Below are 18,761 nucleotides of genomic sequence, written 5' to 3'. Positions count from 1 at the left end.
CTTAGTCTATCAAGTGCTGATTCAAATTGACCATATAATGCTGTTACCATGCCGCATTATCGTTGGTTCCTGGTTACTTGGGCAGTCTGTCAGATTCGAGTCAAAAATCCTTATTCTTCCGTGTCCTATGAAATCCTGATGCGTGACAACGTCTGAATCCGTCATGTGAAATGTCGTGAACTAAACTAACAGTTACACAAATTGTACAAAAAAGTTCCTTTACCGTTTCTAATGTAGCTGTACACGGGTGATGTATTTTGTTACTCTCTTAAACTATACACTTGCTGGCAACACTGGACGGAGGTTCGCGCGCAGCGTTGCCAATTCGTCAGTGGGAAGAAAGGTAGTAGTTTTTTTCGGTCAATAATCTATCTCAACAACAACGGGCAGTGAATATAGACTTGATACTTGATTTTTTTGTTCCATGGGACTTTCATTTTCTTTCTGTGTGTCTGCGAAATGGAATTGGGGCAAGGGAAAGCTTGATACCGCGTGCGAATCTCTCTCTCTAAACACCTTAGCTGGAGTGTGAAAGCTTATATCCCGGTTGGATCATTCTTAGTATTTCTAACGACAACACAAATATCGATCTCCCCCTTCTTTTTGCTACTAAACTAATACACATACCTTCCCACACGACCACCATGTCCTCCCAAACTGACTTCGTCCTTTTTTTAAATATTACCTAAGAACAAATTGAAAATAATATGCTTTTGTAGTGTGACATAACCTAGCAGTTCTTTTTTCTTACTTGTTGAATTTATCGGCGCATTCTGTACAAAACGAACCCTTTTCTTGTGATTTGTATTCCATTTTGTATGGACTTATGTGTGTGTGAGTGTATTCCTGCAGTGGACAACAATGAATGGGAGTTGGCTATTTACAAGGATGTCGTCCCTTCGAATTCGCAACGAACTTACTATGGTTCGACGTGGGACTACGCGCCATTATTCTAGATTAGTTTCGTATTTCTCTTATTCTGGCCCCGTTTCTAGAGGTGTCGCGACCGTCGGAACTAAATCATTCTTAACGGAAAACGATATCTTTTTTTTTTAGCAATAAGCGATTGTATTTCAATGCAAACATTGTTGGCCACATTTGAGAGTAGAATTGTCTAGAATATATAAAGAATCAGCGGCCAGCCTGTTGATTTGTGTAGCAATTTAAAGAAGAAAACCAAAAATAATAAATACGGATATGGCGAAGGGATTTGCTCTCTACTGAGGAGAAGCCATCTAGACGACGAAACTACGAACTAGCAAACTTATCAACCGAAAGGGCGGAATAAATAGGCCAAGTAAATGGGACTGGGATCGGAGAACAGATTGTGCTTGAGCATAAGGGTTCATTCACATATTTCATTACGCTGAAAATGGACATTTTTGACACCCACCCACCCCTTCGTAATTGAAATTTGTGAATAAGCCCCAAAGAGTAATTTAAAATTTGAATACTTTTCATGGTTTGTGAAAATCTGAACCTGAACCATTCTCTCCTTATTCATAGATCTTGGGGATAGCTTTCCTTAATCAATTTCAGTAGTACGCTTGGCATACCATTGTCTTTACCCGCAACCATACATTGTTCTGGTGAGCGTGATAGTAAAATGTATTCTCTCCACTACACGTTCTCCAGAGGAACAAATAGTGCTCTTTGTTCATCCACGTCATTTATAGTTTACAGGCCTTCTAACGAAAATTAGTCTCGACTCGCTAATAATGTGCTTGTTGCTGCGAAGTTCTTCACTCTCTCCAACAGTTTCCATCAAACCAGTACTAAGATACACTAGTTCATTATTAGATAATGAATTCTTAATCAAACGTACTTCAAAAGATGTTCAACAAATTTGTGGTCAAATTTCTTAAGAGATTGTTGATTGTTAATAAATTATCCGATGCAATATTTCGACAATTTGAGACATGATCTCTAAACGATATCCGAAAGTCTTGCAATACTTTTAGATTTCTTTAGGAGGCACTTGCATACTTCTTGCATTATTGTTAAAAAAGGCAAACTACTGGCAATGATCTCGAATGAAGTTCTTGGCCAATAATTTATGACGTCCTAGAAGTGTTTCTCATGATACCTTCGAATAAACATTGACAAGATCATCAGTGGACTTCTGTCGAGGTATTTGATAAATTTCTCCCGAGATGCTTGGATTCGTTCTTTATAATTACTCTAGTTCTGGTTGAGGAACTTGGGTGTCCAATATGTTGTAGGATTGTATTGAACAACATCAAAGCAATGATTTCTGCATGCAGTGCCCTATAAGGCCGGCAATTGGACAAAACCCTCTCCTCTTTCTAGGATTGAGGTGAGTTGGGCTTGTATATGGTGCCAATTCATCGTTGTTTTTATCAATACCTGCAGCTTCATCATCCGAGACTACATGCGTAAAGTTGAATTCTTCAAATATATTTAGTAGAAGTCCTCCAAACTGTTCAACTGCTGTTGGAACTTGTGGAGTGGCCTTTATTGGAACTGCTGCCGGAACGATTATTATAGTTTCAGTGTTTAACTAGAGTATGTTTTCACCCCGGGCATCCCTGATGCATAGGTCCGATGTGAGAGATTTCCATCCTGGTTTATTACCCCCTATAGCTTCGACGTGTTATCAGGTCATGTTCTGATCGACTTCTTCAATTACTAAATTGATTCAGCGCCGCCCACCCACCTCTACTTCCCGAACTTCTGTGGTTATCGACTTCTGGTGGGATCCGATAATGAAGTTCAGCATGGGAGATCCAGATGGGTGGGCACCATGCACGAATAATCGGGCATATTCTGCAGGTCGGGTGAGTCGAGACGAGTGACGTAAGACGACTTATGTTAGTCAAGTGGAGGCGAGTGACTTTGGATATCTCGTTCGACTAATATCACCTTACCCGACTCGCAGAGTAAGCTGAAATACCTGTAACCGTTCAGTGTCTAACGCAGATACACCCCATGTTTAAATGCCTTGTAGATATTGAAAGCTCTCAACATTCTCCAATGCTCGCCTATTTATTGTTATAAGCTGGAAGCACTAGGAGAGGTCACATTTAACGATGTGGACTTATTGGCGTTGATTTTTAGGCCAGTCACTGTGAAGCAATCGTGAAGATTAACCAACCTACCATGTCAGAGCGCTGTTGTGCTAAAAGAGCAACATCATCAGCCAATCCGAAATCATTTGGGATGGAAATGAGCTGCCACAACAACACACAGTTTTGAGCCCGGCCAATTGCCTCAACTAAGACCTCACCAATTATTATGAGGAATTGTGGCGGTAATAAAACAGATCCTTACTGCACTCCGGCTCAAACCGAAAGGAGCTGGACAAAATGCCACTGTGCAAAACTCCACGCGTAAAGGCAACGTGTTTCACGAATTCTCGGAGATTGCAGAACAATTGTGTCAACGATTGAGCCAATATATCAAAATATAACGTGAACATGGCTTCCTGCATCATAACTTCGGTGTTAACAGGAATGATGCCTTGAACCCTGTCCATCATTAACACTTCAGTCGTCGCGCTGTTGTATTTTGTACAACACTACTGAAAAAGCCTCGCTTCTCGTTCACAGCAGCAGCGTGGTGGTTTTGATGGTAGCGAACCACGCGACGACTGGAAGGTTGAAGATGGTTCTAAATACACGTTGCTCAAATACCCCGAGTGCTTGCAGGTCCTTCTCAATAGTCCACGCCCAAGTAACATTGGTATCTGAATAACCGTTTGTTCTGCTGAAATGAGTTGTAACAAAAAAACTTTTAGCTGAATAAGCTGTTATTTAGCTATCAATGTTACTTGGCCAGTGCAGCACTGCCAAACACAGTACATTTTTGGTGCTGTCGTAGCTTCTTCTGGAGCAGCAAACTCGAGAAGACTAGAAATGCGTTCGATTTTACCATGTCTGTAGTCGAAATCAGATTGGTGAAAATCACTTTTGTCAAATGTATTAGTAAGGTGATACGATGTACCAAAAACATAGTAAATTGTTCTGAAATTCCATGGTAGTTTCACTTTGCATCTTAGAATTTCACCGCAAACGTCGGATTAATCTTCGTCCAATAGGGTCCTCAAGCCCTGTTCCAATTTTAGTGCCAAGCGCTTGAATTCAAGCCAGAAATACATGTTTACTAATTTTTTAATGTTTTTCGTTGGTTTAAAGTAAAAAAATCCTTGGTTTAAACTCAAATTTTGGGTATATTTTTATTTCCGTGTCCCTTCTAGAATGTCAGATAGCAACAACACCAGTGTTGAAAAATAAACGTCAAACACGATCTTTGAAGTGGTATGAAAGCTCAAATTTGAGAATATGATATGTACAGCCGTTATTTGCGTAGGAAAATTTTCCACAGTAGTAGCACGCCACTCGTAGAATATTTTATCAAACACTATTGAGATGATGTTAAATATCATAGAACAGGCAGATGTCGTCGGTTACTGGGGATTCCATCAGATCGAGAATAGAAGAATAGAGATTTTGTACACATTCGTTTGGCTGGCCTACATAAGCGTTACACTTCCCACCATCAAGCATTCAAATAAGCCGCGCAACAGACTGCTTTTAGCATTCAATTTTCTTGTCGGCCTGTTAAAGTTAAGTAGCCCGTCATTTGTTTTGGCAGCCATGTTGACATTTCAGCTCGCGATTTCAAATTGATAAAACTCAGTCCACATGTTAAATATTGGTTTGAAAAAGTATTACTATACGCGCTCACATGTAGAAAGTATACTGATACTTTTTCATCTAAGTCAGTACAAATCCAACTGATTTTCTTCATTTCGAAATCTTGAGGTGACTTAACAACAATTATCAACGACGCATACAGATTTCAATGACAGCCTACTTCACCTTAAAGCAGTATGATATTTTTTAGAAATGATTTAAAAAAAAATCTTGATTGTTCAGACAAAAAGTTAGCGTAAGCCTAACATTATTTCGTTTTATTCGTACATATAAAACGAAATACCGTCAAACGGGGCTTCTTTTGACATTATTTCCACGTTCTTCAACTTTGAGGATTTGTAACTCTTAGAATTATGGATAGATTTTGATGATTCTTGCATATATTTAAGTTGTATATGTAAGCAACAAATGTGCAAAATATGAGGCAAATCCATCAAGGAATAACAAAAATGCTTGAATAACGAAAAAAACGTGTCCTTCAAGACAAAAAAGGGGCTACTTTGGACATTTTCCCAATTTGATAATGAAATGGTTTTTCTTTATAAATTTCAAACTGATTTCAAAGATTTTCGTCCATTGTGATGTTATTGAACGTTTTTTCAATGATAAACATAATTTAAAATAATTGCAAAGCAAAGCTCGAAACAATTACACATATATAACAAATTTCAGCGAAACCTGCTATTCACTATTTTCCGTTTGTTATATGAGACTTAAACTTTCAACTACGTCTCAAATCAGTTACGAATGCTTGATTTTTAAGTTTACATAAACGAACGATGTAACTACCAGGTACTGCGATAATTAATGAGTTGTGTACAAAAACTGTCTTTTTTATTCTTACTGTTATATGAACGATATACAGAGGGATCACATTGATATCTGTACTTCAAAAGTAATTTTCATTATAGCATTTTTTTCACAGCAGTTCGTTCTTCCGTTATTTATAGACATTATGTGCACGAAATTGTATAGATTATAAAATAAATTTTCAATAAAACATAATTTATATGAAACATCTAGGAACGGGGCAATATGGCCATAGCCGTTCAAAGCTATCATATAACAAAATTAGATAACCAAAAATGGCATGTAATTTTAGCATTTTCATTGCAATATTGTTGTCGCACGTGATTTCAATTAAAACTATAATTTTAACTGGTTAAATTTATTTCACCGACTATGTTTGAAAACTGAAGCTCTTAGAACCATGATTTATTGAACTGTCAACAAAACATACCTTTTCATGATTCAAATCAGAATTCAACCCAGTTTTTGTACTAAACTCTATCGTACAAAATTGTGTTCTTCTAAATTAAGCCTTGCAAACGGTTTTCCAATTAAAATAATAAGATTTAGTATGGTGGCTCATATTGCCCCGTAGGGAGGACCATTTCGCCCCGTATAGTGTATAAACGCAATTAATCTATGAAGTAAAGATCGTAAAGAAGTAAAAGTTTGCTTTTTTAATATGCTTTTAGTTTCTTAGAAGTTCAGAGCTGGCTTAAAAGTAGTTTATTTTAGCCATTGAAGAATGCAATTGTTTTGTACTGCAAATTCATTCGAAATACGACGTAAAAAATTTTATTTAGAGATAATGTTATGATCTTGTCATTGGTACGTATTGAAATATGTGTATTCTATGTATATTCACGTTTCCATATATTTTTTTTAATTTTTTAATATTGTAAAATATACAAACCAAAACATTTTAATAAAATAAAAGTCGTAAAAATAAGACCTTTGATCAATTATGTTAATAAAACAACAATTTTAGGCAAAACAAATCACAAGATTTTTATGAAACATGACGATTTGATAGTTTTGTGATGCTCCCAATGACTTTCCACGACATGGAAAAAATTCATACAATGTTTGTATAGCAAATGTTTTATACCTTGTGAATATTTATTCGGACTGTTTTGAAATGTTTTTTTGTTTATCCTGTTATTGTTGATGTTGTTCCAAAAACAAGTCATGCCTAGTGGTAGAGCATACATTGGTTAATAAAAGTGCTGAAGACACAAAATTGTTCAGATTAATATTTACGGTCCAAATAAATATAAAAGGTGAGTGTCCAAAGTAGCCCCTGGAATCAAAAGTAGCCCCGTCCGACGGTAATGTTAGGATTACCTTGCTCAATGAAAAGAGTATCTGCTACCACGTGATATCACAGCGACCAGAATCATTTGATTAATTTATGCGACTTATCAGAATATTTTTTCTCAGTTTGTACTACTAGCATTGCTATTAATATGATTATAATTTGCCATAACCTATTCAAGAGCTCTTATGACCGTGTTCGTAAATTGAACGCGTCAGAAATATGTCTACGCAAACAAAGCGCACTTTAAATAGGGCTTAAAATCAGAGCCCAGAACAGATCCATCCATAGCCTATATGCAATGCCATGCGGAGTGCCGCCGATATGAACTTGATCAATCATCAGATCGTCGGATCGAATCGGATCATAAAAACGATAGCCAAAGGAGATGGAAATATGTTGATTTTGTTTGGTTCTTCAATGAGGCGTTACACGCTCGTTCAGATCTACTCAAAAGTGAGTAGATTTCGACTCACTTCGGAACAAAGTGGAACTGCTCAAAAGTGAGTAAAGCCATGGTTACTCTCTTTAGAGTAACACTGTCAAATGTCAAAATTAGAGTAACACTTACTCACTTCGTTTTATCAACAATTTGCGAAAGTGAGTAGATGTCACTCACTTTAGAAATGACATTTTGGAAATAAATTTATTATTTTTATTTATAAATAGAATCAGAAAAAAAAATCGAAAGACATAACATTTATTTTATTATCTCATACATAAATATATGAATAGTACATTATATAACAAGTAAATAATAAAATTGTGATGTTTGTGTCCAATTTTTTCGCTTGTCTGGAATAGATCCCCGGAGGGGGATTCTGGGGGATTAATTTACTATGATGTCACGCGGCAACTTCCAGCGGGAAGAAAACCTAAAGGTTTGCAGTAAACTGTGGGCCGTGTTTACCAGAAATTAACGATTTTGCTGCGCATTCAAGCACTCAATGTTCTTCCGGTAAACATTCATTCGCTGGATGTTGATCCGGATGTTAGACCGAGCCAGTAGCATTTCCGGAAAGACTGTAAAGAATTGCTATTAGTTCAATAAAAAAATGTATGACGGAAAAACTTACTGTGTATAAACTTGTCTCTTGCGGTTGTTCGGGCAAAACCAGGACTTGGTTACTTTCAAAAACTCCGATCTCGCTTCACTTGATAGCGGATTAATAACAACAGTAACAATGTATCAACTATTACACAACTTGCATGATTCGTTTTAGGTAATTCTACAGGTTTTAAGCTCTTGTTTTACTACTAATACATTTTCTTACAACGATATTTACTCCTAATCTTGGAAGCTGAAATTTTCACAAGTGTTTGACAGTTACAAAGTGAGTCAAATATGTTAGTGTTTACTCAAAAGTGAGTAAGGTCGTTTTCTTTCATAATTGAGTAACAAGTTACTCACTTTGATAAAATAAAGTTACTCACTTTTGACAGCTAGTATGAAAGTTCAAAAGTGAGTCAAAGTTATTCTCTTTTGAGTAGATTTGAACGAGCGTGTACATTTTTTGACAATCAAATGCAACATTTCCGAAGGGGCCTGTTGTTTCACCGAAATCTGGTCTGAGGCAGCACTAATTGTAGACATAAGTCAGACGAGCATTTAAGGCATTGTCGTGCAAATGCATATTGACTTCGCAGCACTAAACCGTATTCGCACCTGCTCACGCGATGCGAAGCTAATGTCAAAGTCGAAACAATGGGACGGCGGCTGTGACGACTCCGGGCGGCTTCGACAGATGTAAATAAGCGGCTAAACTGACCTCTTACACACTAAGTCATTATTGACGAACTTCAATGAAACGTTATACAGCTGGTGAAACTAATATTTCTGACGTCGAAATTTCACTGAAAACTGTTTTATTTTTATCAATAATGATGTGTGTTACTCTAATTTGGCAAGTAATATTGATAATCTTTGTGAAGTCTCATTTATTTTGATGCACGTGGTGTAAGAAATCAAGAGAGTTTTTATACTTTGTTCTGAGCAATTTTCTCTAACTGTGTAAATAAATTCGCAGCTCTAAACAGAACTGCGATCGCATTCTGGATTTTACCAAAAAATACAATATCATGCTGAATGCGTGCTGGTTCGAATGCTTATTGGTTACTTCCTTTTCTAAAGCCGAGTATTGCTGAAGGACTGACATTTTGCTCTGACACGGATGATCGCTCCATCGCGGCTTTAGCACTATTCTGCTCCTCTCATTTCCTCAGTTTCTTCAAGATAGTTTTCTAGCAATTATTCAAGAAAACGTTCCTAAAACTATCTCGAACATCGGAGGAGATTCCTCAGCAATATCTTGAGGTATTTTTTGGGAACACCTTCAGAAGTTCAGTCATATGAACTCATTCGATATTTTTCATGAACTTTGCATAACTTTTTTACAACAAGTTTCATCCAAAACTGATGGAACTTAACCACAAGGATTTGTTTCTCGTTTTTTCAGTCCCTCTAAGTATTCGTCTAAAATGGCACTTTCGGAAATTTTAGCCGAGTAGTCAGCAAATAAATTTCATGAGATCTCAGGAACTAAAAGCCGTGTATCAATAAATTATGCTTCGTATCAAAACAAAATTGTGAGAAAATCCTTGAAAAAGTTCTTAAAAGAATTTCTCGAGGAATTCTTTAGGAAATGTATGTAGAAATCTCGGTATTAAATTTGTGAACTAATTTTTAAGGTTGCATATCCACCATTGTGCGCCATGTTTAGTTCAAGTCACCATCAAGCGCCCTGTTCGAAATATTATTTTTCAAAAAATCGTTTTTTTTAAGCTTAACATAAATGCATAAATTTCTCTTTCCATCATTAAACATGTTTATGTTGTTTGACAGCATAAGAATACCCTATCATGTTTATTGATATTGATTGTCAAGTATTGAAAAATATTACCAATACCATTTGTTCAAAACGGTTCATTTTCATTGTTAATTTTTTACCATTCTCAATAGAAATGTCCAAACTAAAAGGATTCTATGTTAGTTATGAATTAATATTGATGCTATTTTTAAAAAACAACGGTTCGAATTTCTAGGAAAAATGATATGAACAATTTCTTGGAAAATATAAAAGGCCAACACCAATTTTTTTTATGAAATATCAGAACTGGAAGTTTGCTCAAGCTACCTACTAGATCTTCTTTTCTTAGTATCAATTTAAATTGGATGTCAAAAGCATTTTTATAACTTTCGGATCCGTTGAAGCAAATATTCTTCGACCTTCGACTATTTATTTTGTATAGGCAAATTTAATGCGCCACCAGCATAGAGGTCGCTAGGTAAGAAGGAGAGAAATGTCATTGAAAATGTTTGTTTACGTCCAAAATTCAATTTTTCGACCCAAAAATTAGCTCATAATCAATTAATTATTAAACTATTTTCCATTGGCATAATCATTTTGACCCTTTATTCTTGCGATACGCATGATTTCACAACAAATTTAGCCACAAACAAAGAATCCGGAAGTTTATAACCTATGCAGCCAAACACCAATTTTCCAATTTTATCCCACAAATCGTACATAAGCACTGACCGGATCTGTACATTTTGGAAGGAAAAAAAGTTTATCATGTTTTTCAATGCTCTCTGATCGTCTACAACATAACTATTTCGAGAAAAAGTGTAATATGTGTGCTCCTTCCTATGCTGCACACGGTGCGTTCTTTTATGACGGTTCTCCTACTAGCCATCAGATGTCGAAGTGATCGTTCAGCTTTGAAAATATTAGCCTATTGAGTGGGCGAAAGCACGCGACATATCTAAATTTAGACAATATGTAGTTCCACAAATGAGCAAAGTTCAACAGCTAATCAGCTCCTCTAAGAATGCCTTAGAAATTATGCGTTCGACATGACCCCTGGGAAATTCTTGATCTGGCGAAACTCTCGTTGGATTCAAGGAGAGAACAGAAACGACATCTGGCCATAAAAACATTTATTGCGTACAATATCATAAAGGCATAGCTGCAGTGATCGATTTCCTTCCGTCGATTTTCTCATCAGCTAGTTACTTGACCAGGCGAATGTTTTCGACAGCTATTTTTTGATTCTGTGTAAAGTAGGTACCTACTCATCGTCCTTTGTAATGCGGTATCGTAAAATGTTGGGAAGATCGATTGCATTTCGTGTACTGATCCAAAAAGAAATTTATCACTGCAGATACGCATGTATGACACTTAACGCGAGATTTGAATGTTCGTCTATGAAGCTTGCTAAGAAATTTACTGAGAAAAAATATCGTCAAGGACCTCATAAGTACCTTGTCATAGAACAAGGATCAACCAAGATAGTACTCTAAGCAAGACTTAACCAAAATTTAGTATCTCAAGGAATCCACCAAACTGGAAATCTTTGACGAATCTGAATTTCAGTGGGAAACCACCTAGATCTCCCAAGAAATTCACAAAAAGTCTATATAGCTCAGCTCTTCATCAACCATCCTCGTAGTTCTGCTATTAATTTTAGGAAAAGTCTGAGAAGAAAATGCTGTTTTATATAACCGTACCGACTAAGAATTTTATTAGCACTCCACTAATTTTCAGGTATTTTCGAATAACTGATCAATGCAAAGATTTCTATGGATCTGCATACAAAGCTATCAAGCATCTCAATAACATTGAAGCAATGCCTGAATACATTTCTAGAAATATTTAAAGGATTTCAAATTTGATGAGATCTTCCTTGAATTTACTCAACATCTTGTCTTCGGTTATTTATATAGCAATTCACAAGAAATTGGTAAGACAAATTCACTGAGGATCTCTCCAGGACACCAACGATATGTTTACATGATACTATAAAAAATACTAGAAACCGTCTGCGTTGACTATCCCTCTAGAATCTCATCTAAAGTTAGTCACAAAGCAATATTTGAGCAATCAGACAGTTGTGCAAAAATAGAGTGGCAATATGTTGTAGTTTCGTACATAACACATAAAATTGAAACAAACGTGTATTCTTGTGTTTGAAATACAAATTTTTTCCGATGTCTTCTACAATTTCCCGTATTTTCACCGGTTATTTGAAATTCCAGGATTTTCCCGCTTTTCACGGATTTCACGGATGATTGAATGGACACGTTGATGACACATGGTCAATTTTTCCGTAATCCTGATGTATTGTCGAGCCAACATGGTCTGCGATAGTGCTCACATTCATAAATTGTTAAAACTTCATGAGAAACATAAATTTGTTAAACATTATAGGTATAAATTTGTTAAACATTATAGGTATCTATTTGTACAACAATATTTGGAAGGGCAGATATTTAAAATACCTGATCAAACTACAAGCTGATCAAGCTATGTTGGAGGTCAGATCGTAAATTAGTCTGTTAGGTTTCAAGAAATGATTCCCTGCTTCTGAATGTAATAAAAGATCTACATATATTCTAACCCGCATCGTATCAAACTTATTTTCAAACCTCTAAGTTAAACGTTGCACAATCAGTTCTCGTTCCAACTTACACCACTTACTCAATAGTATAATAATCTAACATTCGAAAAGAGCACATTACCCATCTGTACAAAATAAAGGAAGATTGCAGCTGCGTGATAACAGAAACAGAAAACCCACCGCTGTAAAACAATCAACAAAACAGAACAGCCGCCCAGTGCAAAGTTCCCACCCCCCTGACAATCGCCTCGACTTCCCTCATAAAAAAAAACTTAAAAAACGAACCTAAGACGCCCAACTTACTGCCGTTTGCCGTCGCGTTAAACGGAAATCTCGTAGTTCATGTCGTACACGCTGCCCCGATCCGGCGGCGTCGGAGTCGTCGCCCTGCCGCCCGCTGATTGCACACCTCCCCCACCGGTAGTTCCGTTGCTACCAGCCCCGCCGTTGCCACTACTGTCCGTCGCTGCATTCAGTTCCATCGAGTCGGTCATCTCCAGCGCCCTCACGAACGACATCGGCCGGGTGGGCGTGGCTTTCCGCTTGATCTGCGGCGAGGGTGCCTGCGGTCCCAGGACTTGTGCGGATTGTTGCTGCTGCTGCTGCGGTTGACTGTTGGCGAGACTGACGGCTGTCGGCGGAAGAGGCTGCGGAGGGAACACCGGAACGCCACCCCGTAACGCCGGGTGGTAACTATTCATGGTTGCTTGTTGCTGTTGCTGCTGGAGTTGGTACCGGGCGGCACTGACTCCTCCGTACTGGGGTTGTTGCTGTTGCTGTTGAGCTGCCGTTGGACTGGGCGTGTTCTGGTATACGGATTGGGACATACTCACGAAAACGCCTGGCGATTGTTGGGGCTGTTGCGGCTGGGAGGGATTGCCCAGAAGCTGTTGCGCTTGATTGCTACCGTCGTTACTGCTGAAACCGGGCGAGATATCCTTCCACATGTAGACTCCCCGCTGGGGACTACCGGCTAGCTCTCGGATGTTGTCCACGGTTTGGTTGCTCCGGGCGTAGGACAGCTCTGCTCCCTGGCGAGCCAGCTCACCTTCCGAGAGATACCGTCGCTGGGGACTTCCGTGGTGGTAGACAACGTTTGGGGTTCGCTGCTGGGATTGTTGCTGCTGCTGAGGTAGACCACCGTTGTGGTGGACCATGGGATACTGGGACTGGGCTTGCTGTTGCTGTTGGTGATACGGATGCACCGGGGGAAGACCCGTTTGATGGAGCTGTGCTTGTTGCTGCTGAGGTTGCAGCGGGAAATCGTAATAGGTGGCACCCGGCTGTTGTTGCTGCTGCTGCTGGCCGACCATGTTCACTCCGATAAAGTCCGGCCGTCGGGGTTGGGTTGGCGTGCCCGGATTGGACCTGGGGTTTTGAAAAGGTGGAAGAGAAGAGCGAAATAAGTATCTTATTAGATTTTATCTATTGAATAGTACAGAAGATCAATTAAACAGAACTTCTACGAAGACTGAGCGAGCGGTAACAACTTCGGCGGCAAAAATAAGGCGCAAATGCAAAGAGCTGAGCGAGCTGAGACATCTTTATCAAAATTAGTGAAATATGCGCGCTAAGCTTACTTGTGTATGGCTTACAATTATATCACAAGTATTATCATTCTTCTAGCACTACTTCCAAACCGATTAGAAAGGACTTTGTTACGTAGCTGAAAACAGCACGGACCGGAACGATATGCGGAGGTTTTATGTAACTGAGTGGCGAGCGGCAGTGCCAGTACTCGTAAAACGATATTACCGAGAAAGGAATTGCTGACCGACCTTATGAAAGAGAATCAAAACGCTAAAATCAGCTGAAAACTGTTAGGTCCCGATCGAGCTTCGCATGCATCCAACGATGATGTTTAGGAGGACAAAGATCCCACCGGTATGGCAATGTTATGTTCCTGAGGTCCTCCTCAGGAACCATTCTCGCATAACTTCTGATCTCGCCCTAAAAGCCATTGGTAATCATGTGTGTAGCTCGTTGTTTCTGACCATTTAAATGGAGGTACATGTTATTTTACAACGGTATGGTGAAGAAAGGATTATTCTCTACACGCCAGTGATGTTGGTTTGGAAGCTGAGCGGTTCCACGCCGTTTCGCAAACCCGATTATTTTTGTATTTTTTGAATCGCCTGAAAATTTACATAAAGATTCTTTATGACCAAAAATGCCATTATGCACTTTCAGACCGCCATTTTGAACCTCGCCTTATTTTTGAGAAGGGCGTATCGGAAAATGCATGGCAAGTCTTTAAAAAACTGTAACTCGAAAACGGTTTGTCCGATCGATTTGAGATCTTCTACAAAGTTGTAGGTATTGCTTAGGACTATATGGAGAAAAATATGCACGGTAAAAAAAAGTTACAGATTATTTTTTATTTCAAAAACAAAATTTTAAAATCGATTTACTCCAGAAACGCAGTTTCGTTTTTTTTTTGGATATGTTCTAGGGGACAACTTATGTGATTTATTGCACAATGTTTCAAAATGGAAGAATTATGGACAAAAAAGTTATGATTTTTTTAAAAATTACAGATTTTGAAAAAAATCGAAATAGAGGAAAACAATAATTTTTTATGTGATTATTTGAAAATACAGAAAAATTGCAATCGAAAAGTATTTAAGTAAATTTTTCTAGGTTGCATCAATTTCGAGATATACTCATACAGTGAAACCTCCATGAGTCGATATTGAAGGGACCATCGACTCATGGAAATATCGAGTCACGGAACAGCAATCCTTTGGAAAGCTGCTTCTAGGGACCATCATAGTAACCATGAAATTTTGTTTTTAGTATGGTTCCATGAGTCGATATCGAGAATAGAAATATTAGAATTAGAACGCTAGAGGCGCTGTTACATCCATACAATGGTTGTGATGGGAATGTTTTTTTGTAGTTTTGGTATCATTACGTGAGGAAAAAACCTAAACGGGCGATAAGAGGGATGTGAAATCAATTCCTACTCTCTGGAAAAACATGGCGAATGAATATCTCTAATAATGGGATCATTTCTAATTCGATCTCCGATACGTTTCATTATTAGGTATTTTACTTATTGAGAAGCTGACTTGAACTGGAAACGGTACGTACTTCAAGTGTTTAGGGCACTTTAGTACACTGTAATGTTACTTAACCAAATGTTCTTCTCTTTCTTTCTAACGGCAGTACAAATTTTAAAGGAACAAAGAGATCTATCGTCAAGTTCAAAACTGCTCGGATACACGTATTCGTATAAAGTCAATTGCATTCGATTTTTCGTCTTGATAAAACAACGTTTATTTGCCGCACAGTTATTTTTTTCTTTCCAACCGCATACAAATATTAGGAAAAATATTAAGATAACTGCTTAAACATTCGGAAGCCAATCAAAAAATAATAAGTTTAATCCATTTCTTTTGGTACACGCATTAGTTCTTCACAAGTGGTCAAATAGTGACAGTAAGAATCTTTTTTCTAGCAGCAGATGCAAAGAGCGGGCAGCAAACAGCTTATCGCCATCGATGACCCACTCAATCTATGTGAACCTGGAATTAAAATCAATTCGATCATGTTTCGTGTATTGTGCATTAATATTAATAATTACCTGTTTGGCAACACCGATTTGGTGTTTCAGAAGAACAGAGAATTTCATTTGCGATAACAACAACTGTGACAGAATGATATTTTGGTTTTGAAAACAAAGTTACTATGATTGAAACGAAGAAAATTTGACACTTTGAGTATCACTTCTGAAATAGGCATACTAGATGTTGGTCACACGAACAGTCGCGACATTAGCATTCTAAGGCTAATGCTTCTACTATATCGAGTCATGGAACATCGACTCATGGAGGTATCACTGTATTTATATAAAATTTTCAAATAAAAAAAGAAAAATAGGCCCTTTTCAAGCATATTTCGTGTTTCTCCATTCCAGAAAAAAAATATTTTGATTGAGCGAATCGTAGCTAAATCGTTTATCGTTTGATCAAAACATTTATGCTTAAGTATTGAAAAAAGAGTGCACGGTAAAAATAGAAACGATATTTTCAAATGAAAATTTAAAGCTAATAGTTCTTAAAAACCGCAACATTGATGTTTTTAGTTTTTTGATATATTTTGCGGTTGTTGTAGGTATTGTTTAGGACTATTTGGAAAAAATATGCACGGTAATAAATAATGACAGTTTTTTTTTAATTAAAAAAAATAAAATCGATTTTCTATGAAAATGCATCTGTGAATTTTATTATTTTTGGACATGTTTTAGGGGACAGCTTATGTGATTTGTTGCACAATGTTTCTTAATGGAAGAATTATTAGCTTAGCTTAGCTTAGACTGACTACACATATCAATGGTTGCTATTCCGTGATTGACCGAAGTCAGTGAAAATGCACAAAGAATCAACTAGAAGTTCGGCTGGGATTGGCCATAATCTTCTTCAGTGTGCATAATTCAGTGCCTCTATTTATACAGGGTCAATAACGGCGCCGGCCACGTCCTTGCAGTCAGGTGGGATTGGGGGAAGGAATGTTAGTGTGTAACCTTTGCTTTTTGGAGACCGTGTTTGCCTCTGCATCTCCACAAAGGTTACTGGGAAGGATGTTTGTTAATGGGGAGGATCGTTGGGTCATAGGATTCACTTTGATAAGCGATTAGACCATGATAAACAATGATTTGTGAGATATATACATGCTTATACGTAAATATAATATTTTCATTTGATATGAACAATTTCTATGTAGAGGAAAATTATGCCGACACTTGAGGTGACGAACCATTCAAAGTTTGTTGAACAAATACCTAAATGTAACATTCTCACAGCTGTCAGGACGAAAGCATTTATTATATTTTACTCATTTGAAAAGAAACAAAAAACTCGATTGGTTGGGACATCATAGAACACTCTTATGCCGACACTTACAGTGGCGAACCATCCAAAGTTTGTTGAATAAAGTGAACCTTTCGCAAGTCTACACTTGTAGTGTCGAACCATTCAAAGTTTTTTTAATTACAAAAATAAAGGTGTATAAGAGGTGTTCTGAAAAAAAAATGTTAAACATAAATAAATCATGAATCAGAGTTTGTGTCGACACTCACAGTGACGAACCATCCATAGTTTGTTGAAAAATCATATTTACATCCCACCATTGTAACGATTGAATGTGCAGTCATACATATTCTATAGATTAGAAATAGTAGCATGAAACGAGCTCACCAATTGATCCGTTATCCTTGACTGAGCAGCCACAATCCACTTTCGGCTTCACTCGTTTGCTCGGCTATAAAAAAGCACTCAGGAAAAAAAAATAAGCGCGCGACCCAAAAAGAATTAAAAAAAAACTTTTCGGGCTTTCTTGACGCACTGCCCAGGAGCAAGCGTCAAGGTCGAAGGATCAAACAGAACTAACCGATCGTGGCACTTTTTCAGTTACTCCAACCGAACTCACCGATCATGCCACTTTTTCACTTACTAGACCAACGCGCGACATGTTTGATCCTGCCCTCGTCGCTCGCCCCGGCAAAAGCAAGTGTCAAGGTCGAAAGATCAAACAGAACTCAATGTTTCTTAATGGAAGAATTATGGACAAAAAAGTTATAATTTTATAAAATATTACAAATTTTGAAAAAAAATCGAAATAAAGGAAAGAAATATTTTTTTATGTGTTTATTTGATGGTACAGAAAATGCATTGGAAGAGTACTTAAGTACATTTTTTCTAGGTTGCATCAATTTCGATATATATTCATACTTATATAAAATTTTCATATAAAAAAAGAAAAATAGGCCCTTTTCAAACATATTTCGTGTTTCTCCATTCCGGAAAATTTTATTTTGATTTCAACAACACAAACCAATTCAAGTCAAGTACACAACACTGAAGACGGCTTTACAGTTGAGGTTGAAATACGCGTATCTGTCGAAGGATACAATAGTAGAATTAAAAGGAACAGTACTACTCATCTTTTTGTATATTTACAGGCATTCTACTAAACAGGCTCCACAAGGGTTTTCATCACTTTTGCCTATGTTAGTAGGTATGATGAACAAACACGTTTTTCCCATACCCATACATTTGGACATGGTAAATGAATAAAAGAAAAACGATGCTTTTTTTAAAACGTACTTCATGGGTACAGAAATAATGCGCTATGTTGTCATGTTTTATCACTGTAGCAATCATCATTGAAAAAAATGCGGTACAAAAACTTCGTGGTGTGAAGTACCTATGTATTATATAAGGTAAGTCTGAAACCGTGAGAGCATTAGTGTTGTATCAACAGTGATTGTACAGTGATTGTAGGTGACGTTTATTTGCCTGTGAAATTGACGTGCTACGAAAGAAGATACAGCATTATATTGTGGACTGAGGAGGCGTTTTACAGAGGTATTTATTTTTGTTGTGCGTGAAGCTGTCCAAACATATTTTTTTGGCAATGAGTTATATCAGTTCAATTAAAGTGTTCAAACAAAGTTGTTCTAAACATTGTCGAAGTCTTACGGATTACCAAAATCTTACGGATTACGAAATCTTACCCATTAGCCGGGCTTAGCCCTGGGGACCAAAGGCACACCGTTGTGATAGAATCACATTTTTAAT

The 18,761-nt window shown here is 37.5% G+C and overlaps 1 protein-coding gene and 2 long non-coding RNA genes across 3 annotated transcripts in view; all 3 read right to left on the bottom strand.

Annotated features, from left to right (window-relative positions):
* Positions 1–6,929: 6,929 nt before the first annotated feature.
* On the bottom strand, positions 6,930–10,107 carry LOC110674800. The gene is made up of 2 exons (XR_002499205.1): positions 7,857–10,107; positions 6,930–7,803 (listed from the first exon to the last, which is right to left on the bottom strand). It is a non-coding gene; the product is annotated as an uncharacterized LOC110674800 (long non-coding RNA).
* A 1,631-nt stretch (positions 10,108–11,738) lies between these two features.
* Positions 11,739–18,761, bottom strand: part of LOC5566787 (ataxin-2 homolog) — a 176,232-nt gene continuing 169,209 nt past the window's right edge. Inside the window, exon 8 of the mRNA XM_021839170.1 lies at positions 11,739–13,548. Coding sequence (XP_021694862.1) covers positions 12,501–13,548 — 1,048 coding nt within the window. The 3' untranslated portion in view covers positions 11,739–12,500. The remainder of the gene's footprint in view (positions 13,549–18,761) is intronic.
* LOC110674799 lies at positions 15,537–15,979 on the bottom strand. Its single transcript, XR_002499204.1, has 2 exons — positions 15,767–15,979; positions 15,537–15,707 (listed from the first exon to the last, which is right to left on the bottom strand). It is a non-coding gene; the product is annotated as an uncharacterized LOC110674799 (long non-coding RNA).

Source organism: Aedes aegypti, chromosome 1 (assembly GCF_002204515.2).
Source record: "Aedes aegypti strain LVP_AGWG chromosome 1, AaegL5.0 Primary Assembly, whole genome shotgun sequence".
NCBI classification, from domain to species: domain Eukaryota; kingdom Metazoa; phylum Arthropoda; class Insecta; order Diptera; family Culicidae; genus Aedes; species Aedes aegypti.
This window is presented reverse-complemented; position numbering and strand designations above follow the sequence as displayed.